This window comes from Oikopleura dioica, chromosome 2, assembly GCF_907165135.1.
Source record: "Oikopleura dioica chromosome 2, OKI2018_I68_1.0, whole genome shotgun sequence".
NCBI classification, from domain to species: Eukaryota; Metazoa; Chordata; class Appendicularia; order Copelata; family Oikopleuridae; genus Oikopleura; species Oikopleura dioica.
This window is the reverse complement of record NC_137292.1, coordinates 406,915-432,039: the sequence shown is the minus strand read 5'-3', so window position 1 is coordinate 432,039 and position 25,125 is coordinate 406,915. Positions and strand designations below refer to the sequence as shown.

The following is a 25,125-nucleotide window of genomic DNA, read 5'->3' as shown; positions in this document are numbered from 1 at the left end:
GGACGGCGCCCGGGGTGACGCGCCTTTCTGAATTCGCGCTCTGGAAATAGGGACAGCGTGCGCATTAAACATCCCAAACAATTTATAGAATTAATAATATTTCGATAAATATCACAGTTTATATACTGTATATTATACTGTATAATACTTAGTATTACTAAGTCTTAGTAAGTACAATAATTGTTCATTATTGACAAACGAATGTCGGATTATTCCTCTATCAACTAATATAATTTAAAACCATTTTCAGTTTTTCAGAAGAAGACATGAGTATTTGCATAAACAGAAGTCTGGCTTAATCAACTGCTTGAAAGACATTTACAGGTTTTCCTACCCTCAATAAAAATAAATCTCCTTATTGACCCAATTCCCTTGAATAGCTCCGACGACGCCACAAACTGCTCCGATGACCCCTCCATCGGAACAGTTCGTGACTGATTCTGGCGCTGGCGGATTCGGATGAACACATCTGTAGCAACAACTCTCTTCTTTGTAAACCGTTACTTGCCCGTCCCAGCGGAGCGCGGCGCCCGAAACCAGCGGGATTCGCGATTTTTGTGAAAGAAAACAAGCGTCGTTGAGTAAATATCTCGTCGCGACGTTGTCCGTGCAATCAACTACTAAATCGAATTGATTGACGATTTGCTGGGCGTTGGAAGAGTCGATTGTCAAGTTGAAAAGGAAAACAGTAGCGGTAGAATTGAGGCTTTTGATCGTTTCTGCGGCGGAGAGGACTTTTAGCTTCCCGTTGTCTGATTCCATGTGTAGAATTTGACGCTAAATACTCATTTTATACACTTTTGGAGCTCTTGAAAGGCAAAATATGGCTAAAATTGATGAAATAAGAGCATTTTTCGCAACGAATGTAAAACTGACTTGCCGAAAAACATGCAAATTTAGCTCAAAAAGGGGATAATTTGACGATTTTCCGCGATTATTTAGGAACAAAAAGCAAAAGAGTACCCTTTTACAAAGCTTACCTGTATGTTTGAAGTATCAACAACGTCATTATCGACTAATCCAAAAGTACCAACTCCTGCTGCTGCCAAATACTGAATCACTGGACATCCTAGTCCGCCACAGCCGACAACGAGAACGGACGAGTTGATCAAGTTTTCTTGACCGGGTCGGCCGAGCTCTGGAAGAATCAGTTGTCGCGAGTAACGCTGAAACTCGGCTTGAGTCAAACTTCTGCGGGTTCTTTCGATTGTCGGGATTTGTGAAGCACAAGTGATTATTTCCATTCTTAATTTCGATGAACAAAAATTAGGGATTCAAATATTTCGACGTGGAAATTTATTTACAGGCAGAATGCGGGCTCGGAAACTGTGTAAAACCTGAGTCAGCTCGTTTAGGACCCTGACTCAGGTTTTCTACACAAGTTACCAAGCCCCTGGCAGAAGAAAAGTAAGAAAGTTTTTCTCAATTAATTGATTTGGTGCTTGAAATCGCCAAAGATGTTCAGCATTTTGCTTCTTTCGACTTCTTTTGCTTCGGTTAAACCAATGCTAGAATTATTTCAGTCTTCTTTGTTTAGTAAAAAGGCTACCTGTACGCTCGTTGCTTCAATTTCTTCATCTTGTGGAGGATTTCTTGGTCGGAAAGTTGTTGAAGCTCTGCGAGTTTCTTCACTTTGTTCGTTTCTAGCTCACGGTCGAGCTCGTTGCCTGCTTGGTTGGTTGTTGCGACGTTTTCTGCGAATTGATTCGACCCTTGTGAAAGAAATGAGCAAGGTTTAATACAGGCAAATTCACCTGGGATGACTTCTGGCCAAATTTCAGGACTGGATCTGCCGTTGATCACTTCGTTCGTGGTCAAAATGTCTGGATCCGATTCGATGACGTATTGAATGATGGGCAGAGAATCTGACGCGGGGAATAAAGCCGACATTTCTTCAAGAAAAGAAAATGAATGATTGTAAAATTGAGATTTTATTTGGTTTCACAGTTGAACTTGAAAGTTGAACTCGAGTTTTGAACTTTCAGAATCAGTTTTTTTCATTTTTGAAATTTGAAGAGCAGAACAGGCAGAAAAGGAGAATCACAATCAGAGCGAATCAACAAACAAAAGCGTACAGAAGAGCAAGGTATTCAAAGGAGCGATTTTAGTGACGATCTGATTTGTTACGAGTGAGGGATGAAGGCATTTCGTAGTCGACTGAGGAGCTCGTGACGGTGAGGAGATTAGGCATCGACTGGACTCGGAGCATTTTGGAGATGAAAGTTTGCCTAAAAAAGGAGATAATTTGATGGAATTTGAAAGAAAAGCTCACCCAAGACGGACGACTTGATTATCATCAAATTTGAAATTGAGTCCTCTGGGCGCTTCGAACGCTAGAACGATCGTACTTCCGAGATTGAATTCTCCGATTTCATCGCCCTTTTTGAATTCTTTCGAGCAATTGCGGTCGTTGTAGTCTGGTTTTGTTCTGTCGAAGGATTTCTGGTTCGTTTTCAGTTCTGGATCCCATGGTAGCTGAAATAAATGAAAATAAGCAAATTGAACTCAAGAATTTTGATCGGGACACCGCAACTTGCGTAGAAAACCTGTGTCAGGGCCTTAACAAAGCCGCAAGCGGCTATTCAGAAATAAAAATTGATCGGAATGGTTATTTTTAAAAGCTTTTTGTTAATTTAAAAGATAATGCAAGCCCTTACTCAGGTATTTTTCACAGGTTTCCGAGCCCAAGTTATGTCCAAGAAAGAAATTTTGCAGCGAAAAAGCCGTTCTTTTCTCTGAGCAAATTCAATTCTAGAAATTCAAGCGCGCGGCGCGCCATTTTGCGCCTCGGCAAAATCAGGCGCGATTCTGATTGGCTAGCGCCCGGGTCAATTTTGTCCAGTTATCAGAGTGCTCAGTGTTTATCGAAAAATGGGAGAAAATGCGTTTTCGACGCTGGATTTAAAATGCCCAGAGAAGCCGAGAGAAGAGGAAACTCGCGTTTTTGAAGAAGTTCTCCGAAGCAAAGAGGTAATAATTTAAACTGAGCCTTTTTACGAATAATATTTCTCTAGACATTTGTCTATGGAAGAATACCGGCAAAGAAACTTGCCGAAAACTTGGAGAGGCTAGAAAAAATCCGCGAATTTTGGGAGTTTCAAAAGAAATCGCTCCAAGTACCCGAAACCTCGACAATTACGACTGATCCCCACGTGGTTGAGATTATTGAATTGCTGACTCAAGAAAAGATCGATAATAATTTATGAAAGGCTTTCAATTTCAAATTAGGAGAAAATCTTACTTTAAAAATCAAGCAAAAAGCCTCGAAAAAGTAATGGAAAAGCTGATCACTCTACCAGTCGACATCGACTTTACTGCTGAAGAACAAGAAAAGCTACAGTCTCCTCCTTCCTAACAATCCATGATTCTTACTGTAACTCACTTTTATTGATCCCACCATTGTCGCTCCAACAGCTGTATAACTTTTTTTATTTGCTCAAGAATACAACCACCATCAACTCCTATATTCAGCCGCTTTTCTTCAAAAAGCCGCTTTCGGTTTCTCAATTTTTTAAGAATATTCTGAGCATCTCCTGAAAAAGCCGTGCATCCACTCTCCGATGAGGCAGACTCGCTCGTTGAGGACGAAAAGATTGTCGAACCAAGAAGTAATTGATGGGTTGACGGAATAAAGCTCGCCTGGAAAGTGTCGCCGCAAATTTACCTAAATCGATTTCGAGAAGAGCTAAAAACTTGAATTTGAACCTTCCAGTTGACAGGCGAGTGGAAGCGATGATAGTCTCCAGGAGCGAGGTAAATGACCGAGTAGTACATTTGGTTTTGGTCTGGATTCTTGAGCAGGCCTCTTGTGTATCGTCTTCTGTTGTCGGCATCGTCGCCTTTGTGGATGTAAGCGGCAGGGTCGTTGGAGGTGTTGGAAGGGCCGAGGAATTGGGAGAGAGTGAAAGTTGTTCCTTTTACTTGCGAAATGATTCCGTCGAAAACGCGCCCTAAACGGAGAATTTTCAATAGGCAGATTCTAGTTTGGGCTTTCGGGCTTTCTTATTGGTGCGAACAATAAATGATGCCATCTGATTGGCTGAGCCCCCCTTTTATTACATCAGTTCCACCCAAATTCAGTATTTCACTAATTGTAAATCGCAAAATACCTTGAATCATGATTTTGCCATCACATGGCGAAACCATTTTCGCGGGTGAAATCGGCCGCACCCCTTTACGCAATTTTCGCCTAAAGAATTGTTGTAGATTTTGGTAATTGTACAGGTTCTGATCAGCTGCTTCATCAATCCGCACGCCATAAATTTTTGAGTACGCTTTTTCGGGGCTGTAACTTTTGTTCGATCTCCTTGTTTTTTTCGAAGAATTATGGCCCATAATTTATGGGAACAGCCCTTGCCTGAGAATAAAAAGGGTCTTGCTGCGTGTAAAAGTCGAATATCGTGAACTGCTCCCCAGAGTCGCGAAATCAAACGGGTAGGAATGAGGCGGTAGAACTTCTCCCTTCCTCTCCTAAAACGCAGTTTGAAAAAAAGAAATAGGGCAGGGGGTCACCTTATTCGGAGAATCTGTGATTCGGTTTTTCCCAAACTCGCCTCGCTTATGCTCAAGAACCACTGTAGAATTCCCATAATGACGAGAACGAACGAAACTGCGATAGAATTGAGGAGCAGCATCAGTCCATCCAGCGTTGAAGTTGTGATGTAACGCCCTTAATTTTTTCTATGAAAAATTTCAGTGAATGATTTGGTCAAAAAAATGTAATATTCTTACATTTCTTCCACTTACATCTATTCGACTTACTCCCATATCTTTGATAAGCGCTTTCGCTTATGAATCTCTTTCTCTTTGATTCCGTCTTTTTCGGCGAATTCGCTGCGCTACTGTTATTGCTGGAGCTACTGCCATTTGCGTTTTCATCCCCACTTCCGCCGAATGGTCCTCTGAATCGCAAACCCTGCTCTTCAGAATTTGGGCTCATTTTCTTCTTCTTTCGAGCTAAAATGCTCATTTTTTTTCGAATACTCACATTTTCAGAGTCTAATTCTGAGCGAGAGAGAAATGGAACCGATTTGCCTGAGAGCGAATTTAAAATATAGCCAGGGAGAAAGAGGGAGAGAGAAGCCCCTGGGGAAATCGATTGTTTTCAGACTGACCAGAACTTGATCTTTAGGTGCAACTTGCAATAATAAATGGGAAAATCAGCATGAGGATATCGAAATTATATTTCAAATTTTAGCCAAGGTATTTTTTTTCAAAAAAAATTATAAAATAAAGATTTCTCTCTCTTTTACCTCAAAAAACGGATTCCTGGAAAAACGCTACCTTATCAGATAAAAAGTCCAAAACTGATCTCGCCATAAAAAATATTGATTTCTTAGTTTCAACGCTCCAATGTTTCTAGAGAAATTACACTTTCCCATTAAAAATCATACCTTTTTTATTATCTCCGAAGAGAAGGTCTATTCGTAGGCGCTCTTTCAGTTCTGTCTGCCCGACAAATTGTCTTGGAATCTCTCCGACAGCGGCTTTGAGCTTCGTTCTCTTTTTCAATCGTAAAAATGGAAAAACAACAACTCGCAAAATACACCCAAAAAGCAAGTAAATCTGCTTATATCGATTGTCTCTTAAAAGATCAGCAGTTTTATCCTTCTATTTCTTAAAAAACTTTAAGTATTAAAAATATTTTGTTTTTCTGAACATAAATTTTTGCAAAATAAAATTATGTGCTTTTTTTGTTGCATAAGCGTAATTAAAGAACGTAATCATAACATTCACGAGCTTCATAATCGCCCCGTTGCGTAATGGCACCGCGCAAACTCCAATTCAAACAAGGTCACTAACAGACGGACAGAAATTTTGTTACGCTTCCGATGGCCCCATTACAGTTCCAAAGTTCAGTCAGAAAGTTCAGGTCGGAGCTCGGCAACCTGTCTTGGAAACCTGAGTCAGGGTTCGAGAAGACTTATGATGAAAAGTTGTACTGCGGCTTTTTCAAAAATAGAGCCGCGAAGCGGCTTTCCCAAAGTTACCAGTTCAATTGATTTGAAAACTTTGGCGAAGCCTCTTCGCGGCTTTATTCATAAAAAAGCCGCAAGGCTTTTCGTTATTTCTAGGACTATTTTTTCGTTTTAGGACTCCGACTCAGGTTTTCTTCGCAGGTTACCGGGCGTATGTTAAGATTCGTTCATTTATTTATTTGTTATTTTTCATAAGAAAAGATAAATGGACGAACAGCTTGCCGGTCCCGCGAGGAAATATCGTTGAAGAAAGTCGGTTGAAAAGCGTACTGTAAATATATGAACGCTCAAGAATATGAGTTTACCTTCATTGAATTTCCATACACAGTATTTTTGGTTTCATGTTGAATTGGCTGAATGATAGAGCGAACCTATGATTTTTATAAAGTCTCGCTTTTTGAGAAATGAGATACTTGAATTTTTTCTTCGGGTGACTTATGAAAATGGTTAATCTCCCCAAGGTTATCGTGCAATTCACTATTGACAAAGTCTTTAATGCATTTCTTCCATCAAAAAAAGAATACCTCAAGATTGAAGCCCATTTTCGATTCAACAAACTTTCTCTTTTCTGCACTAAAATTTTTTGCTTTTATTTTTTCTTGCAAAATAACAGTCTCCACCTCTTCTAGCACCGAAGCTACAGAAAACAGCGGAAACGAGAAAAAGAACTAGCGCTTTTTTCATCTTGCGTTCCAAATGAAAATGACAGTATTTCCTTTCCCTATTTCGTTTCGCTCGAATTGGTTACTTCCATTACTGTCTTTTCCCGATGCAGATGAGCCGAGATATCTGATCAACCTGCCAGGAGTATGGAAGGATAGATCAGCGTCCAGAAAGCCTCCTTCAACTTAAAACTAAGTATTCTCGATTCGCGGCTAAGAGACGTTTTTGTTAATTAATTTTGCCTTTTTCAACTTTGTCGACGAGTTTTCTTTTGCAGAAAGTACCGTCATTTACAGCATAATGGCCCATTGTTTATGGTTCCGCCGAAGTCACAAACTTTGACCTGACCATGAGCGAGCTATGAGCGGTTTTTGAGCGATGAGCGAGCGGAACAACAAGTGAAACTCTAGAAGCCGTTTTGCGCGGCTTTTTTATTCTGCGCTCAAAGCCGCAAGCGGCTTCTCGAGTTTGCTTTTTGCTCCGCTCACTTATCGCTCAAATACCGCTCATTTTGGATCCTGCTGAAATTTTTAACGATGAAGTTCATTTGTGAGTTTATTGAAAAAGCAAAGTTGATTTGTAATGAGGATTAAGTATGGCAAAGAAGAAGAAGGTAAAACAGAGGCTAAAACAGGTCTTCAAATAAAATTAAGAAAAAAGTAAATATTACGATCTCGATCGAGAAGAATTTTTAAAGCATGTTTCGCTGCGATTGCCAGTATCGATATCCGACAATGCTCAGTCCCATGACGACGATGGCAAAGACGATTCCGCCGACAAATGATCCTCCGCTGAAGTGTTCTGGTTCTGGAACGGGTTCCTTCTCCGCTTCTGGTTCCGCCTCGGCCTCTGGTTCTGCTTCAGGTTCTTTTTCTGGCTCAGGTTCGGCTTCTTCTTCGTCCGAAGCGGAATTGTCGTCGGTTTCAGTTTCGGTTTCTGGCTCCGTGACGTCCAGGTCGGAGGGGTCAGCTTCTAAGACTTCGTCGTTGTTGACAAGGTCGGTTCCTTCGAGAGCGTCTTCACTAGAATTTTAAAATGACGATAATTATTAGAAAAAAATAACAAAAAAGAGCTCAGAAATTTTTTTCTTACACATTTTGGACGTCGACTTGTCCAAAAACAGCGATAAACAGAAGTCCAAAAAGAAGAAAAAATCTCATTTTTAGTAGTCTCGTAGTAGTTTTTTTATTCTCGGCGGTGAAAAACGCAAAAGCGGCTAAGTTGATAAACGCGACTTTTGACGTGAAAGGTTCCAACGCAGCGCATCATTGCCCCGGGCCAAATGACTCCTCCACCAATTTGCAGGTTTATGTGACCGAATATAAATACTCAGTTTTAATCTAATTACTACTGTAGTAACAGATATCTTTTTCGCAATCGGTGACTCTTTTATGTGATTCGAACAACTTTGAATAGCTTTGGCGATTTTTCGTCTACAGATCTGATTCGATTTTGCGTGCAAAAAAAAAGAATTTGGAACTAAAAATTTATTTTTCTCTAATTTTCAAATGGAAAATTTTAATAGTAATTATAATAATCAATGTCATGGCAATATTTCGGTGTAGCCCGAGTAAGGATGGCTTGTCCTCCAGGGTAACCCGCAATAGTTGTAGAATTAAGGATCTCGTCTCCATCCATGTCCAATCTTATGACGCTACCATAATTGTTCTCATTGTAATAATAATCATCGGCATAAATGTAAATTGATTCACCAATCGAGATTATTGACGATCGACGGATCTTAATTTTTATTGACATGTTGAAAATTAATTTTACCGCTAATTGACCAATTTTTGACCAATCTCCATCTTGAAGCATCCAAATATCATCCATAAGAGATATGGTCCAGTCCGGAGGTCCTTCGAAAAGCTACATCTTTTCCTTTATTCTGATAACAGAATAAGAGCGAAAAAATATTCATAAAATATTGATAGAAAATATGAGCAACTTAATGCCTGTGTAGTAAGATCCTCCAATTGTAATAATTGCACCGGAATCAAGCCCAACCAGAGAATTATCAAAAATATACCTAAATATTTAAAGGTTTTGCCGAAGATTCTAAACTCACCATGGATGTTCAGGTAGCTGAATCCATCCATCAATGATTGAAAAAGTCTCAATTTGGTGACCTGGCTCATAACTTGAAAATTTATACGAACCAAAAGCTGTGGGTTGTCCTTTATATATTCCGAGTGAACCTCTGCTTCATTCATGGATCAACTCGCCATAAATTAGCAGATAATTATCTAAGATTTAGATATAACTAATCATGTCGAACCATAGCAGTGTGAAAAAATTGCAGCATGTGTTTGTGTTGAACTTGACCCATCAAAAATTTCACAATTTCTGTGATTTGCATCGTAAGAATGAAAGCACATAAGTGCTTAAAATCTTTTAAGAACAATAATATATAAGTTTTACCGTCGCTTCCATCATGGATCGTAAGTGCGTCACCATCATAAGAGTCAAAATAATTCAATAAATTTGAACTCGTTTTTGAAACGTCGCAACCATCGAGCCTAAGAATCTGGAACAATATTCATTATGAATACGTTTGTTTTCTTTACCGATCCTTCTTGAAAAAAATAAAATTGGCCCTTTACCATGGCCCCTTTTCCCCAAGAATAAAAATAATCTTCGTCACCGTAGCTTATTTTTGCCCTTGTCGATGAGGACCCGTCTCCGGCGATGACAGTTGCATATTGAAACATATGATTGCGATCGTAAAATCCAAGGATATGTGTGTTCTCCTGGAAAGTCACAGATCAAATATGATATTTTAAATATTGGATTTTATTTTTACCCAATTATTTGATCCTGGGGGAGTAGGAACTGGTATCGATGTCCACTTTGTTGTTGTTGTTGATGTAGTAGTACTTGTAACAGTACTGGTCTTTAAAAACGTTAAATCAAATTTTAAAAGCTCAGCTTGTGTCTGGAACAAACCCCTGTCATCGCTGAACAGACAGTCGCGCCTTCATAAAAATAATCATAGCATCTTTCGTAGCAATATTTTTCATGAGGACAGGAAGCCAAACAATGGTACTTTAAAAAGAGAATAAATAATAATTTAAAGAGAACATACGTTTTCATTCAATTTTTCTTCGAAACATCTCGAATAATTGAATTCAGGATTATTTGGAAATTCTGTCGTGGTTGATGGTTTGCCTCTTGTAGGAAGATAAAGGACGCAAGGAACAATTATCGCAGCAAGTATTCCGAGTACCAAAAATGTTATAAGTCCTATTTTCAACTAAAATTGCTATCATAATATGATGGCTACATTTTTTTACCGCACGACGACATTTTGAGTCTTTTACTTCAGTATAGGTGTCAATACTTGATATTTCTGACGGTTCTCTTATCATTTTGATGCACTTCACAGATTTCAAATCTGCAAAGAGTACGTTGAGAGGGTCCCTGATGTACCATCATTATGTTTGACTTGCAAACAGGTTATCGACAAGAATATGATAGCGATTATTACTCTTATTTGCTTATTTCCTGTGGTAGGAGTTGCTAACAACAACCAAAAACAAAAATTGACGTTCAGAAAATCACGTTTAGTGTTCCGACAATTAATGTTCGCGCAATTTATTTTAACGGATATTGCAGCAGCGTCTCTTTTGTTGCAAACATTCTCAGCATGGTCTCTGGCTATTTTTAATAAAAATATTTTTCAATCAGAAATTATTCTTTTTTAACCTTAATGCATTCCTTGAATAATGGAGATTCCTCCGGTCACGTTTTAAGACTAAAGAAGAGAGTATTTGATCATGATTGTAACGCCACCGAAAAAAGATTTCTACTGAGAGGTGGCTCACTTTCAGGGTTGGTCTTTCGATTTTGCTTTTTGTTTGTAATATACTTGTTCTGACCCCAATAAAGAGTTTTTCACGAGAAATTGATCAAAAAAAATTTTTCATCCCTCATTTTTGAAAAAATTTTTGTCGGAAAACCGGTTTTTCTAGAATAACACCGGAAGCCGCTGACAGTACACGTGATCTTACTATACCATCATTAAGAACTCGTCAAGCCGGTCATTTTGATGTCCGAAACTCCCCGGGAAATGACACGAAAAGATACCGTCGAGATTTTGAATGCCCGAATTCCGCAAAATTGAGCCAAGTTCGGCCCAAATTTCGCAATTATCTCAATTTCCTAGAGTCTGTGAAAGTACTTTAATTGTATCTCAGAAAAAATCCAGTTGTTAAGATTTTTTCCACGAGAAAGTATTCCAACGGCTCATATTCCATTCGACTAGAAATTTTCTAAGAAGTCGATTGATTTGTATATTAGGGGTTTTTTAGGGTCAAAAAGGGCTAAACCGCGATTTTAACCGCCCGGTTCATCGCAATTTACCGCGGTTCATATTCCATTCGACTTGAAATTTCATAAGAAATCGATTGATACCTATATTAGGGGTTTTTTAGGGTCATAAAGGGCAAAACCGCGATTTACCACGAATTTTACCGGCCGGTTCAAAAAATCGACCGGTGCAAAATTTTCTTTGTGGCCAAGGATCAACCTCCAATTTAAATTTTGAAGATACCTCAAGCCAAATAAATTTATAAAAATGCTGACATAAAAAAGCTGATCAAAGTGGGGCGCCTAAAGAACCGTACCGTCTGGTCAATGCGGAACGGTTCTAGAGCCGCAAGGCGATATAAAATCGCGTGTAAGAAGTTTTGTTGAAACAACTCACAAAGCGTTAGAGAGAGTATTCAAGATGAAGCTATTCGCGATTACATTTATATCTAGGCATAACGCACAAAAAAATCAACTTTTTCCCTGTAATAGATACAAGTTTGAAACTTTGGGAGCAACTAAAACACCAAAACTGACTTTTCAAAATTTTTTGGAAAAAATTTTTTGTTACAGTTTAGTACTTTTTTTTACCCCTTTACTGACTACTTTTCGAGCAATCCAAGCTACGGAATTCTAAGTATGCTCATTCGAAAGAGCGGAAAAAACTGAGTCAGAATTATCAATAAAAAGGGGTTCCTGGTGGGGTTCCCTGGATTCTAGGGATGAAAAACCCCTTAAAATCAGCCAAATTTGGGGTTTCATTTGACTTACCCCCCTAGGAACCCCTTTTTTTCGATGTATCTGACTCAGTTTTTTATGCTCTTTCGAATGAGCATACTTACAACCCCGTAGCTTGGATGGCACGAAAAATCAATTTTTTGGCAACTTTGGGGTACTAAAAAAGTACTAAATTTTAAATTTTTGAAATTTTTTTTTGTTGAAATGTTGTCAGAGCGCAAAATTCTATATGATAGGTGAAAATTAGCTTCCTACGACTTTCAGATAAAAAGTCGATTTTTTGTGCGTTATGCCTATTTATATCTGAGGTAAAAAAAAAGTTTGATGATAAAAAAATTTTTCTTGAGCGATCGAAAAGTGTTTTTAGCAAAAAAAAAACTCGATAAAATCTCTTCAAAAATAATCTAGAACACAGTTTAATAACTTCTCTAGACTCTAGAAATAAATTTTTATCATTTAGAGAGAAACAATGTTCTTTAGATATCGGCCGAGAAAATTCCTGCAGACGCTTTAGGGGGACCTCACAGCAGAGGAAAATATGCTGATCTCGTTATTCAACCATGGCAAGTCCCGGCCCTTTCGAGCCTTGGCTACGACACTAGCGAGCTTTAAATCGACCAGAATGCCCCGAAAACGGCACCACGAGGGGTGGTGAACTGGGCGGAGAAATGGAGCGAGACGGATGACGACGGATATATTGTCGTTCCGTATGCTCTTCAGGATACCGTGCCTTCCCACCAGTGGCAACAGATTCACGATGAGCTTGCTGACTTGAGCCTTTCCTTAGGGTGCGTCAAGTTTGTTTTCGATCCTACTTTTTCTCACTCGGTCGGCATTCACGTCGCTGGGGAAGATTCAGAAAACGTTCACGGTGCTGGTTGCTGGTCGTTCGTCGGCGTCTGCAGCGGCTGCTACTGGGATCTGCCAGATATTCACCCCGGTTGGCAAGCAATGCGAATTCCCAGCATCTGCTTGAAATTTGGAGGAGTCGCTCACGAGTTTCTCCACGCTATCGGCATTCTCCACGAGCAAGATCGACCCGACTTCCACGATCACTTCGAGTTTTATGACAGTCCAAATGCAATCTACGAGGACGAGTGGATAAATACCAACCACCCAGTTGAGCCTGCTTCAGCCTTGATGTACTTCGGATTCACTCTTCTCAATGGCGAAACGTACCAGCCTCACACTCGAGCGACAACTACTGACGCGATGCAGGGATACGCTCTCTACTGTGAAAATAAGCAAGAAACACATCCCTTCGAGCCAGTTACAAAGTGTCTAGAGCCGGACGTTGTCGACGTTATCCGACCGTTGTTCAAACACAGGCTATGCGACGGCTATGCTGACTGTCTCGACGGAGAGGACGAAGATGGCCGACTCGCTGATTGCGGTGACGCGTCAAAGACTAACCTTGGTTGCTGCGCTGCTGTTTTTGCTTCTTACTGCGGATTGGAAGCATTGTGCCCCGCTACTGGCGAACTTTACAATGGCAAAGACGTTTATTCGTGCACTCCTGGTCCGAACGGATGGCATCCATTTCTAAGCACGATGCAGTGGGAAACAGACAAAGGGTGGGCTGCCTGCGCAAGTGCTGAGTATGGTGGTTGCAACAATACCTGGTCATGGAGCGGTCCCGAGCTGGACGACACTTGCTTTGGTCACAATGGCGAACTCGCTCCTGGCTTTTCCTGGCAGGGAAATCCAGACATGTTTTTCAGATGCCAAATCAACGGAGAAAACGTTTCGCCTGGACTTCCGACTCCATGTGCAACACACGATTGTGACGACAATGAACGCTGTGTTAATAGTGATGATATGACAAGTTATTCTTGTGAGTGCAGAGATCCAGTCAACAATCCGTGCAAGTCGACTTGCGCGGTCTCATCGATTCCCGATGCTCTGTCGCCTTCGGGCGAGGCCTTCCTTTGGCGATGTAACAAAGTCGCCAATGGCAAACGAAGATGCAAGGTCAGATGTGTTGGAAGCAAAGAAAAAGAAAACTACACAGTCGCTTGCGTCAGCAAAAACAACAAAAATAACTGGAGCGTTTTTTGGAAAACTACCGGATCACCGCCGAGTTGCTCCTTTTCTCCGAAAAAATGTACAGCAGATTCGATTCTGGCTAGTTTCTCCCCCAATGGCGCTCACACATGGAAGTGCAAGCGCAACAATGTTGGAAGTAACTGCAAGGTCAAGTGCGAAAATGGATCGGAGGCGGGAAATTTCGTCGTTCGATGCAAAAACAAAAAGAATATTTGGACGGAGAAATGGTTTGCGCATCCTTGTAAAGCAATTTTTGATTACTGACTTAATTTTAGCCTCCGACATGCTAAAACTCGTTCCTGCGACGATTCGTTCGATTCTTTATCATTCCTGACTGACCAAGTCTCAAGGACATTTTACAATGCAAGATTTGTCCGAACGGGCGAAAATTACGTGGGCGGCCCTGATCCTCTGGTCATTCAGAAATGATAATCATGGTACTCTTCGAGCAGAATTAACTCTCCAAAGATTTGTCCTTCTCAAATAACTCTTCTTCTCTCAACAGCTTCATAAATAAATACCAACTGTTATTTCATTCCTCCAGCTACAGTGCAAAAAAGTCGATTTTCCACTCCTCTAAGGATATTGGTTTGCTTGAGTCTTGGGCTCGAAATATAACCGTTCTCTATGCTCAACTGTAGTATAAATCTTCTTTCAGGCTGAAAATTTCAGCAGGATCTATTCGCTAGAGCATAAGCACTTCAGCGTGAAAAAAAACATATGTTTGAGTTTCGCATGGATAGGTTGCCAACCTATCATCAAACTAGCACCAGAAAATTACCAAAGAGAAGAGTAAATTCTATTTGAGAGTTCAAAAATTTTGAACTTCAAAATGGTCAGAAAAAGATACTTTTTTGAAATTGTTTCCGTCATTTTTCTGGTGCTTGCGTAAGTTGCTCTCGATTTATAAAACTGTCTTGTACTTGATTTTATTGAAAGTATACTTGTCGGAGTTCTTTTGTTTCTCCGGGATGAAAATGACATTCCAATACTGGAAGATTTCGATGATGCTGGAGGTTTTGATTTTCTTAAGCCATTGGCAAGATTGTAAGTCGTCTTTGTTATCAGATTGTTGATAATTGCATGTTTTTTCAGATCCGGAAAACACGAAGAAAAGGAAAGAATTTTCAATATAACAGCTGAAATTCAAGGAAAAAGTAAACAACCCTTTCAAGAATTTCCTCTTTACAAGATTTTTTAAGTGGTTGAGGGCCTGCTTGTCACGGGACGATTTTATTTCGAGGATGCGAAAAAGACTTGTGAGGACCGAGAAATGGCTCTTCCGAAGAAACCTTTCAGACTCTTGAACTTAGAAAGCATGGATTTCGGGAAATATAACCCTCGTTGTTTTACTCGAGCCGCTTTTTGGATAGATGATGATAACACAAATTATCCAGAGTACATTGAAGAGCGAAAGAAGAAAGTGGATAATATGGTCGATGTTTTGAAAATTAACGAGAAAAATGGCCCTCCCTTCTGCGCGTATATTTGTGAGGTAAAAAGAAGATTCGAAAATGACTTTTGTTTTAGCAGAGGAGCCTCATTTCTCCACCAGTTTTTTCTGCGAAGACGAGCTATTCGATGACTTAGGACGAGCAATCCTTTACCACGGCAATTTGAAGGATCTTAATTGTCCGAAAATGAAGATCAACTCATCATTTATTCGAGAATATGGAGTGCTCGAGAGCGATTTGTTAGATAAAACCTGGATCCTGAGAAAAACAACTTATAAAACGTAAAAAAAATTTAATTGAAAAAGTTTCTGTTAATCGTTTTCTTAGGGAAATCATTTTTATTACCTCCATTTATACAGGGTTCAAAAAACAACAGTTCAACTCGTCAGAAAGTGGCTTTACTTGGTGCAGGTAAAAACAGCCTTTTTTTCTTAATGAATCAAAGGTTGTTAGTGGCCAGCCATCCTACTTGCAAGAAGGGGTTTACTACCGCGAATTCGATCAAACAATTGTGCCGGCGAAAAACGCTGCTCTTGCAAGTCTTTTGTGCATAGAAAAAAATCAATCAAATCAAATATTTTTTTTTATTTAAAAATTATTAAAATTAGGGTCACAAATCAAAAACACAGTAATTGATCAATGATCAGTTAGCAACAAGAAGTTGGAGCGGATCTTCTTTCCAAAACAGCGGGTCTTTCAGCTGGTATCGTCGAAACACTTCCAAAACAGGAACCAGTCGGTCGAGGCATTTGTCGCGAAGCGTTTTTAACGGTCCAAGTGAGCTGGTTTTTCGCTGAGTAAATTGGTGACCCTCGACTTTGCCGTCATCAATTCCACGGTCGAGAGCCAAAGCGGTCGTTCCTGCGACGTCAAATGGCCGCGAATATCTTCCAGCGAGCTGCGGCGGTTGCTGGAAAACGGCTTTGTCGTTTCGACGTAGTTGATTTGGAGAAACAAGTCGATGTCGACTTCCATGTCGGGGACGCGCATCGGAAGGAGAAATTCTCGAAAATCGCGGAGTCGAGCTGGATCGGCCAGAATCTCGCAGAGCTCGGTGGTGTCGATCGAGGTGTTTTTCGAAACATTTCTTCGAGAATTGCCAAAGAAGGATTTAAAAAAGTCGGCGGCTTTTGAAAAAGTTTTGTTCATTGCCATTATTTCTTGATTTTTATTTCAATTATGAGATCCGACGGGTGGGAGGGCTGATTTTATACCGCTCGAGCCAGGGTAGACGAGTTCTGATAAGAAGATATCGGCTCGCTCAGCTTCTCCAGGAAGCCATTCTCAGGCCGAAAAATGCAGAGCCTTGAAGAAAGCGGCCATATCGAAACTGTCTATGAGTTGCTTCCCAGAAGAACAAGCCGGCTCTTCATATTCTTGATTTTGAAATAAGATGTTCGCTGGAAAACTAACGTTTGGAGAATAAATCAATTCATAATCGTCGAAAAGTTCAATTGTTCTACCCAAAAGCCAAAGTTCGGAATCGAGAGGATGAAAAGCAATTTGCTTATAAAATAAGATCATCAAATACATCTTGATAATGAAGAAGGTTAGGGTTAGGGGCTCTTACTTTAGCCCTTAAGGGCTATTTGGGTAACGGTTAGGGTTTTTTGGGAAAAAGTCTCCGATTGAACCCTGGGCTCGATAATCTGTGCATAAAACCTGAACCAGAGACTCAGAGATTTTTTATGAAAGCAAAAGGGTTTTTTTTCTGGATCATGAATTTAATCTCCCACGGTTCGGATTTTAATGATAAATTTTATTTGTTATATTGCGAAGAACCTCTTCCACTTTAAATAGGGCTCTTATAATTCCTGACTCAGGTTTTCTACACAGGTTGCCTAGCCCAAATTGACCCCTTGCTTTTCTCCTTACCAAACATGGAAATCAACGAAGAGAAGCAAAACAGTAAGCGCTCATGTGAATTTGTTTCGAGATAGCAGATAACTCAGGTCAGACTAAGAGCGAGTGTTTTTAGTTTTCTCAGGGAACATAAACACTGTCTGATCGCGAAACAATCTATCGGTAGACAGATCACAGCGACATCAGCAAAAAAGACCTGCCGGTTTTTTCACATGGCTGCTTTTTTTCGCTCGCTGAAGCATTTGAGAAACTGGACAAGAAGAACTTCAGAAACTTCTGTCTGTCTCTCAACGAGGAAAAAATTCAATGAGAGTTATTTATTAAAGCCAATCCAGTTGTTTTCTTTCGTGATCTTGAATTCGAGGAGGATTTCAAGAGCTCCCGAATATAAAGTCTGAATAAATATCGCTAAAAAGTCAAGATGAAAATAAAACTCATTTTTTCTTTTTTCGCCTTTTGCATTTCCAGGAAATTGGAAGAACAAAAAACAGATATCTACCAAATAAACCGGTTTTATAACGAATGTATCCGTAAGTCAAGCATTTACCGAATAAACCACGGTCGAAGTTATTTAGTTCTGACGAAAGAAAAGAGTCTTGTCGTCTTGGGAATGGAAGGAATCGAGAATATGTGCGCCCTTGTCCTTAAAACCTACCTAAAACATCAACCGAACAAGTATATTTCAATTAACTTTCGAAAAATCAAAATCCTTGTAGGCTACCAGAAACGACCCTGAAAGAATTTGACGACTCATTTCACCACGACCGCGATTCCTCCGTCGATTTTGGCTTTATGGGAAATTTTCTCAAATAAACAGAATTCATAAAAAAATCGATATTCATGTTTTTTGTACAGTATCTTTTTGCAAGAAGCAGTAGTTTAGAAATCGGCGTCCCAGCCAGAGTTTTCTTCAGGAACTTTGCTCTCGCTTTCGGCTTTGAAGGAATCGAAGTTGGAGCAGTCTTTGAAGCTTGAGATTTTTGGAGGGTGTGGGGCAATCATTGTTTCATTTTGGAGCGCTTCCCAGTCGAAACCCTAGAATATTTTTTAAAGATTGCCGAGTCCAGCTACATTCTAGGGAAACTTACCGCATACCATCGATGTCGTCGAATATCTTCAAATCCATCCTTCTGATAACCGATTCGCTCACTTGGCTCTCGCTTGCAAAGCTGTTTGATCAAGCTCTCAGCCTTTCGGGAAACTCGGAAGGGGATTGAAACCGCGTGAATTCCTTGAAGGATTTTCTCGTAAATGTCCATGTCGTTGTTTGAGAAAAAGGGTGTCTTTCGAGAACAGAGCTCGAAAATCAAAATTCCAAGAGACCAAAGATCGGCGCAAACGTTGTGACCGCTGTTGGTAATGATCTGAAACGAGAGAGGTTAACCAGTGGACTTTAGGTGCATTTGTTGGTATACCTCCGGAGGAATGTACTCAGGAGTTCCGCAGAAGGTCCAAGTCTTGTGTCCAGGGAGCACTTTTTTCGCGAATCCAAGATCGACAAGTCGGACGTAGCCCTTCTCATCAACCATGAGATTTTCTGGCTTCAAGTCTCTGTAGCAGTAGTCTCTTGAATGCAAGTACTCGAAAGCCTGGACCACGCAAGCGGCGTAAAATCGGGCAACAGAGTCTTTGAAAGGTCCCTTGTTGCAAAGCGTTCGCCAGAGATCGCCACCGAGGTAAGCGTCGGTAAGAATGTAGACGAATTTTTTGTCTAGAATTTTGATGTTAGGCTTCACTTTTCATATTTCATTTTTTTACCTTTGAATGTTCTCAAAAGCCCGAGAATAAAGGGGCTTTGCATTTCTGCCAAGATGTTTTTCTCGTCCATGACGTGGCTCTCCTGTCCATATTCGACAACGCGGCACTTCTGGATGCATTTCAGCGCGAAAGCCCTGTTGTCGATTCCCTTTACAGTGACGAGCTTGACAAGGCCGAATCCACCAGCGCCGAGGTTTTTGACGACCGTCAAGTCTTTGACGTCCTTGCAGCCGAGAATTTCTTCTGGAACGACTCGAGTTGGCGCGGCTTTCTGGTGAAGATCGACAGTTGATTCTGGAGCGTCGAGAGAGCCGATCAGATTGGTAAAGGAGTTTCGGTCGAGTGTGTAGCAGACGATGTCACCGACTGCGTAGACGTTGGCGGATCGAGTGTCGGAAGTCAGAAGCGCTTTTTCGCCGAAAAACTCTCCTTCTGCCTTTTGCGCTACTTCTTTCTCGCCTTCGCCATCGTTGACCGTGATTCTCACCGAGCCAGTTCGGATGATGAAGAAGTTATCACCAACCTCGCCCTGTTTGATGATGATATCTCCGTCTTCGTAGTGCTCTTCCTCGAGGCAGTCGGCAATTTTTCGCAAGTTCGATTCTTTCAAGCCGGAAAGATCTTTCTGGGACTTGAGCAGTTGGTACTTTTCCTCGAGTTTTTCTTCCCCAGCAGATTTGACAACCAATTGGAAGGCACCTCGATGAAGTTTCCAGAGCGTAACTGGGGTCTTTGATGTCACAGTAGCTGTCAAAATGATTGAAGATTGGATTTTTGGGGCTTTGAAATCAAGGAAGAGTACCCACATCAAAATGTCCAGCAGACTTTTTGAGAAAAAAAAAATTCCAAATCTTCAACCTTTTTCCTGTTCTCTGACAGTTGTACATAATCGCCAACTCTCCGAAAAGTCCTCTTTTGATATCGGTGATGTGAGTTCCGTCCTTGCTGACGCTCACCTCTCCGTCCTGAATAATGTACATTTCGTCGCCATTCGAGTTCTCCTTGATGATCTTCTCGTTGGCCGGATAGCTAGTGCTGGCCATGGCGTCGATCAGCCGCTCAAGTTGGTTCTCGCTGAGGCCGCGCATGAAAGAATTCGCCAAGAGCGCGTCTTTGATCAATCTCTGTTGCTCTTCACTCTTCTCGACCTTTTTGAAAGTCCACACGCTCTGCTTTCCTTTTCCAAGAGCCTCGGCCGCGACAGCTTTTCGCAAATTGTCGTTCGTGTCCAATTTCTGAAAAGAAAACTGTTTAGACTTTTCTGATTCGCAAAATCTACCTTTTTAATTAAAACACAACAGCTAACTTGCTGCTCGGAAGCTTGAGAAAGAAGTTTTTCCTGTTAGTTTCATTATCAAGTATTTTTTTGATGATTTCGTGCGTACCTTGATTTGCTTGTCCTTTTCGTTCAAGACGGCTTCCATCATTTTGGCATGAGTGCTGAGTTGCTCGTCAAGTTCGCGGGTTGCATCGGCGAGTTTTGCTTGGAGGTTGGAGATTTCGGCATCGCGATCAACGATGATTTTCTCGAAAAAGTTTCCAAAAAAGGCGTATTTTTTTGGTTGCCTCTCGGTAAGCCTAACCGGATTTTGTTAAGTGGGATCTGGGCCCCGGGAACGGTGGGACTCATTACCAAAATTTTTGGTAACCCTTACCAATTTTCGGGAGTCCATTATCAATTTATTTTTACTTTTTTGCCAAGTTAATAAATAAAACACCCCACAAGTTTTCTATTAAACAGGCGCGGAGCGCACACTCGCTCTTTGAATAAAAAAAATCGACATTTTTTTGACGAATTCAAATTTCCGAAGTTGGCCGAATTTTGGGACTTTAGAGGTGCCTAAATGCCCTCAGGGTTCGAGATGACGCCCCACTATCAATAGTCAAAATGATCCCCAGCTTCTGGGGATTCTAAAACTGTATTATACTCCCACCCTACTAAGCTAGAAAAAAAGCTCGATTATTAGTGATTTCCCCTATGCATTACCAAAATTGGTTATGGGTTACCAAAATTGGTAATGGGTTACCAATTGGTAATGAGTCCGACCGTTTCCCCTGGGCCCTAGGCCCGGTAACCTGTGTAAAAACCTGAGTCAGGTTTTGAAAAAGCCTAAAATGAAAGGTACAGTAAGCCTTCGCGGTTTTTCATTTCAGCTCTTTCAGCGCCTGACTCAGGCTTTTACTCAGGTTGCCGAGCTCAGCCTAAACCCTAATGACTCCAAGCCAAAATTACAAATTGAAAATTGCCTTGAAACTGTTCCTGATACTGCTCAATCTGCTCGTTTTCGGGCAAATCTTTCATGCCAGAAGAAACTTTAATGCGATTCAAACTTGCTTCAACATCTTCGAGTTTTTGTTGATACTCTTTGATGGTAACATCGCGCTTTTCGATTTCATCTTGGAGTTGTTTCTGTCATAATTCAGTAAAGATCAATAAGAATTATCCCGTTAATACCTTTTCTTTCTTCGTTGCGAGGCCGAAAAGACCCATCTTTTCTGGGCAACTACTGTACTAATGCACAGAGGAACTGAACTGAGGTTATCTTAGAAAAGCAAAAATTCAAAAACATGATTCTAGAGACGATTTTCGTTTTGATTTTTCAACGAAAGGCAACAAAATTCCTGGAAGCGAAGAATCCTTTCATAATGATCACTGCTTTTGCTGATTCTCTGCAACATATTGTACCTGTTGTCCTGAGCTCAGCAACCTGACAGGTTTTACACAGTGTAAAAACCTGAGTCAGGTTCTGAAAGATAAATAATGAAAAGCCCCAAAGCGGCTTTTCATTATTTATTGATAATGACCCTGAGTCAGGTTTTTTACACAGGTTGCTGAGTTCAGCTGCTATCTTTTGCTCTGTAGAAGAGGTTCTGAGTCGGAAATAAAAAAGTACAATTGAAGAAATTGAAAGTGAAACTTGAATTCAATTTTAAAAGGCCTCAAAGATTATTGAAAGGCATTGAAGTAAATCTTAAGAATGCCGGATATTCCCTTTCAAAAATGCCTTTTTAAAACTTTTGCCCTGGAAAATAGTTGAAAAAGAACTTGAAATTGAACTAAGAAGTTAACAATTTCAAATTTTTATGAAGCAAAATTTTTTATTTCGGAACTTTGAAGAGTTAGAAAGAATCGTTAGAAAAAAGTAGATAATAATAAGTTTAATTACAAGAAAGCGGGGTAAGAAAGGAACTAAAAAGAAGAATTGTTAAAATAAAAAGTTGAGTTTTTTTGAGTCAATTTCAATTTCAGGGAACTAAAACTTTAGGGAATGTTAGAAAGACATAATCAGAAAATAAAAGACACCAGATCGGATTGAAAAAGTCGTTTTCGTTTGCTGAAGGCGGGTCTACTAGTTTTTTTATTCGCAGGCGATCTTCGGGTCGAAGCTGGATAAGGCGATGCCGAAAGCTTGAACGGCGGATAGGGGGTAGCGGTAATCCATTGTGAAGTTGTCCTGAAATTATTTATTAGTTTTTTTCTAAAATATAAAGATTGAAGTTTATGGGGAATTCGAGCCTTTTAGGGGTGTTTTCAGCCAATCAGAAGCCACCGTCTTATGTCTTAGCCAATCAGAGTCTCGCCTTTCGGAAATAGGACCTATCTCAGCCAATAAAAAGCTGTTCTGGGCGTGAGCCAATCAAAAGCCGCTATTATTGCCCTGAGCCAATAAGAAGCCTTAAGGGGGTCCCACACGATTTTTAGATTTTTCGAATTCTAATTTTTTCTCTTCAGATTTGAATTCCTCATGAAAAAAGCTGCAAAAAAGGTCTCTAGCTTTTTTCGATTGTATAAGAAAAAAATGTCGAAAATTGACCTTGAAGTAGCGAATTTTGATGCATCTGCATGGAAATTAAAAAATCAACCTTTATTTACAGCTGTCTAAGGGTCGTATATGGCATATTTTTAGAAAGGCTATGAGCTCAACTTTCTATTTATGCCCGAAAATAAGGGCTTGGGTAATGCCCTGAAGGCTGGTTGAAATTTCAAAAATCGTACATTATTTTGATCGTCTTCGTTACATTATCATTTTTTGGAATTTGACAAAACTGAGATACGCTTCACTAGATTAGCGTTAGACCTTTCAGAAACCAAATGGAAAAAAAATTTGTTTCCTAAACTTTCGGAGTAAATCTCGGTCAAAAAGTGCCCAAAAACGCCATTTTGCGCGAGATGGTTACCTTCTCGGCGCTCTAGCGACGAATGTGTTCGGATTAAAAAAAATTTGAGACACGCTTCACTAAATCTAAGAATGATCTAGTTGTACGAAAAAAAATATGTGAAAAATCTAAGTCCGTGACGCCGTGAGCGCCGTTCGAAAATGGCTTATTTCGGAAAAATCGTTGTGGACCCCCTTAATCTTTCGATTGAAAGCCCTAAAAATTGAAAACATAGATAGCTTACGTTTCTGATACGACCAAATTGCATAATTGTCGATTGCGGATTGTCCGATTCTGTGATTTGGAAATTCTTGACGCTGGCTTGAGTGACTCGCCCATTGAAGTTGAGCACGTAGGATTGCGTCTTCTCGTTCCAATTCGGCTGGCGATTGTGGTGCACCGTGATTTTTCGCAGATCTGCTTCGTCGAAGTAACCAAGTAGCGATTCAGAAGCTGGTTAATTAGATTAGGAAATGGTTTGACGCGCTTTTTTAAGGTTGTGGAGGTTTTCTAGCCCACTTGCGCCTTATAAAGCCGAGGAGAAATTTACCTTGAGCTGGGCGGATAGTGACAGCTTTTTTGGTCTCCTCGTCCATTTTGGGAAGAACAATCGTCATTTTTCGAGGACCTTTGAATTTAGAGGTTGGATATTTCGTGGTTATAAAGAGTTAGGTGTGGTTCGAAACATATTTCTCATAAACGACAAATAGGCACATTTGATCGATGACCTCATCAAAAAAGCGATACCAAAGAGTCGAATATAGAAATGGATTATGGTTTCTTTCAATGGTCGACTAAGAAGACGCTACCTTTGAATCCTAGAACATTCTGATCGTACAAAACCGAGACCAATTCAGACCTCAAGTTTTCATCCTTTTCTCGTCTCAACATATCAGTCGCTTCCGGTTTTCGTCCGTGATCGTAGCACGTGAATCTTAACCAATTTTCAACTCTTCAAAAAAGTTCGAACAAACCGTGTTCCGATGAGATTGTTGCTTTTGAGTTTGCCCACGAATTTCTCCGCGTTTAAATTTTCCAAACTGGTGGCGATGATATACGACGAGTTTCCGGTTTTGCGTTTTCTGGCGCAAAGAACCATGTCCTTCATATTCGGCTCTGAATCGGTTGAAGCGTCGAGGTAGAGAAAATAAGTCGGGTAGCCGAAAGCTTCGATGCCTATTTCAAAGAGAGTTATTCATGGCTTTGGAAAGGCTGTTGCACCTCTTCTATCCCTTGTTATTCGGCACTTGACGATGTCTTTGCCAGCCGGATTGAGTTGCACAACTCTTGAACCCGACGATCCAAAGTCGGCTTCTAGTGCTTCATCCTCCGAAGAATCGTTTTCTGAAAACGAAGATATGGAAACGATCATTAAAATCTGGGATTGATGACCTGTGAAAGAACCTGAGTCAGGGTTCTGAAAGCCGTCTTTGAGCTTTTTTATAGAATTTATAGAAAGTCACGTCAAAATCTATCAATTAAACTACCCAATTCTATCATGCTTTAAATAATCAGTCTTTCAGGGTGTAGGGCGGCCACGTTCTGCAGCAGATCGGCGTTCTGCAAATGCAAAATGGCGTTCTGCAAATGCAGAACGGCGTTTTGCACTCAAAAAATATATGCGCTTCGCGCCTGTCTTAAAGGAAATCTCAGAATTTCTTAAGTCAGGAGTTACTCTTTAAGCTTCGCTGAATGCGTTAAAACTGATAAGAATCAATTTACATCGGAAAAAAAAAATCCGTATGCAGAACGCCATTCTGCATTTGCAGAACGCCGTTCTGTATTTGCAGAACGCCGTTCTGGCAGAACGTGGCCGCCCGTCACCCGTCTTTCAGAACCCTGACTCAGGTTTTCACACAGGTTTTCGATCCCAGGTTGAGATCTCCTTCTTCAAACCTGGTCTAATATCGTCAGAAACAGCAGAAGCCTGCTTGAAATCCCCATTTTTCCTCGCCGAATTTAACTCATTCGAATTCTCATCTACTCTGGAATCGTTCTCTTCGTCAGAAGAAGAGTCCTTGAAATCTTCAAACGCAGGATTGTCAATTCCAACCGTCATCATTTATTCAATTCCTTTTTTTACAATTTTTCTTTGCAATAGTAAATCATCTCTATAAAAAACGCATGTTTGAATCGAAAATTGAAAATTTCAACAGTCG

The 25,125-nt window shown here is 40.4% G+C and overlaps 10 protein-coding genes and 1 long non-coding RNA gene across 12 annotated transcripts; 3 read left to right on the top strand and 8 right to left on the bottom strand.

Moving 5' to 3' along the window:
• Positions 1-27: 27 nt before the first annotated feature.
• Positions 28-1,244, bottom strand: LOC145700252 (adenylyltransferase and sulfurtransferase MOCS3-like). The gene is made up of 2 exons (XM_081777506.1): positions 981-1,244; positions 28-777 (listed from the first exon to the last, which is right to left on the bottom strand). Exons 1-2 carry the CDS (start codon positions 1,242-1,244, stop codon positions 337-339), a joined length of 705 nt encoding a protein of 234 aa, XP_081633632.1. The 3' UTR covers positions 28-336.
• LOC145700243 (tubby protein homolog) lies at positions 724-25,119 on the bottom strand. Of its 2 annotated transcripts, XM_081777496.1 has the most exons (8): positions 24,863-25,119; positions 24,188-24,310; positions 23,941-24,142; positions 23,776-23,900; positions 23,517-23,594; positions 23,211-23,419; positions 22,160-22,263; positions 724-734 (listed from the first exon to the last, which is right to left on the bottom strand). In XM_081777496.1, the coding sequence occupies exons 1-7, from the start codon at positions 25,026-25,028 to the stop codon at positions 22,168-22,170; spliced, it is 999 nt and encodes a 332-aa protein (XP_081633622.1). In that variant the 5' UTR covers positions 25,029-25,119; the 3' UTR covers positions 724-734; positions 22,160-22,167. The 2 variants fall into 2 exon arrangements, with proteins under 2 accessions (XP_081633622.1, XP_081633620.1); XM_081777494.1 differs by lacking the exon at positions 724-734 and having other exon boundaries at positions 21,926-22,263.
• Positions 1,295-2,095, bottom strand: LOC145697417 (protein lin-52 homolog). Its single transcript, XM_081774619.1, has 3 exons — positions 1,755-2,095; positions 1,550-1,712; positions 1,295-1,508 (listed from the first exon to the last, which is right to left on the bottom strand). Exons 1-3 carry the CDS (start codon positions 1,888-1,890, stop codon positions 1,427-1,429), a joined length of 381 nt encoding a protein of 126 aa, XP_081630745.1. The 5' UTR covers positions 1,891-2,095; the 3' UTR covers positions 1,295-1,426.
• LOC145696112 (phosphatidylserine decarboxylase proenzyme, mitochondrial-like) lies at positions 2,105-5,588 on the bottom strand. The gene is made up of 10 exons (XM_081773100.1): positions 5,394-5,588; positions 4,747-4,956; positions 4,513-4,669; positions 4,358-4,470; positions 4,110-4,274; positions 3,706-3,950; positions 3,529-3,664; positions 3,383-3,435; positions 2,273-2,475; positions 2,105-2,228 (listed from the first exon to the last, which is right to left on the bottom strand). Exons 2-10 carry the CDS (start codon positions 4,937-4,939, stop codon positions 2,105-2,107), a joined length of 1,389 nt encoding a protein of 462 aa, XP_081629226.1. The 5' UTR covers positions 4,940-4,956; positions 5,394-5,588.
• Positions 2,811-3,455, top strand: LOC145697418 (uncharacterized). Its single transcript, XM_081774620.1, has 3 exons — positions 2,811-2,970; positions 3,015-3,204; positions 3,273-3,455. The coding sequence occupies exons 1-3, from the start codon at positions 2,872-2,874 to the stop codon at positions 3,353-3,355; spliced, it is 372 nt and encodes a 123-aa protein (XP_081630746.1). The 5' UTR covers positions 2,811-2,871; the 3' UTR covers positions 3,356-3,455.
• Positions 6,394-6,701, bottom strand: LOC145700096 (uncharacterized). Its single transcript, XR_014134151.1, has 3 exons — positions 6,599-6,701; positions 6,503-6,551; positions 6,394-6,455 (listed from the first exon to the last, which is right to left on the bottom strand). It is a non-coding gene; the product is annotated as an uncharacterized LOC145700096 (long non-coding RNA).
• Positions 7,204-7,882, bottom strand: LOC145697044 (uncharacterized). Its single transcript, XM_081774180.1, has 2 exons — positions 7,734-7,882; positions 7,204-7,663 (listed from the first exon to the last, which is right to left on the bottom strand). The coding sequence occupies exons 1-2, from the start codon at positions 7,799-7,801 to the stop codon at positions 7,333-7,335; spliced, it is 399 nt and encodes a 132-aa protein (XP_081630306.1). The 5' UTR covers positions 7,802-7,882; the 3' UTR covers positions 7,204-7,332.
• Positions 7,941-10,022, bottom strand: LOC145697043 (uncharacterized). Its single transcript, XM_081774179.1, has 10 exons — positions 9,935-10,022; positions 9,727-9,894; positions 9,588-9,686; positions 9,445-9,534; positions 9,209-9,391; positions 9,063-9,168; positions 8,920-9,024; positions 8,710-8,839; positions 8,418-8,670; positions 7,941-8,381 (listed from the first exon to the last, which is right to left on the bottom strand). Exons 1-9 carry the CDS (start codon positions 10,007-10,009, stop codon positions 8,559-8,561), a joined length of 1,068 nt encoding a protein of 355 aa, XP_081630305.1. The 5' UTR covers positions 10,010-10,022; the 3' UTR covers positions 7,941-8,381; positions 8,418-8,558.
• On the top strand, positions 12,226-14,252 carry LOC145696111 (uncharacterized). Its single transcript, XM_081773099.1, has 3 exons — positions 12,226-12,250; positions 12,334-13,960; positions 14,009-14,252. The coding sequence occupies exons 1-3, from the start codon at positions 12,226-12,228 to the stop codon at positions 14,160-14,162; spliced, it is 1,806 nt and encodes a 601-aa protein (XP_081629225.1). The 3' UTR covers positions 14,163-14,252.
• LOC145699806 (uncharacterized) lies at positions 14,487-15,676 on the top strand. Its single transcript, XM_081777067.1, has 3 exons — positions 14,487-15,223; positions 15,264-15,468; positions 15,515-15,676. Exons 1-3 carry the CDS (start codon positions 15,007-15,009, stop codon positions 15,600-15,602), a joined length of 510 nt encoding a protein of 169 aa, XP_081633193.1. The 5' UTR covers positions 14,487-15,006; the 3' UTR covers positions 15,603-15,676.
• LOC145696099 (cGMP-dependent protein kinase 1-like) lies at positions 17,870-21,337 on the bottom strand. The gene is made up of 8 exons (XM_081773086.1): positions 21,264-21,337; positions 21,071-21,218; positions 20,119-20,336; positions 19,667-20,043; positions 18,809-19,632; positions 18,466-18,761; positions 18,139-18,414; positions 17,870-18,085 (listed from the first exon to the last, which is right to left on the bottom strand). Exons 1-8 carry the CDS (start codon positions 21,297-21,299, stop codon positions 17,930-17,932), a joined length of 2,331 nt encoding a protein of 776 aa, XP_081629212.1. The 5' UTR covers positions 21,300-21,337; the 3' UTR covers positions 17,870-17,929.
• Positions 25,120-25,125: the final 6 nt, after the last annotated feature.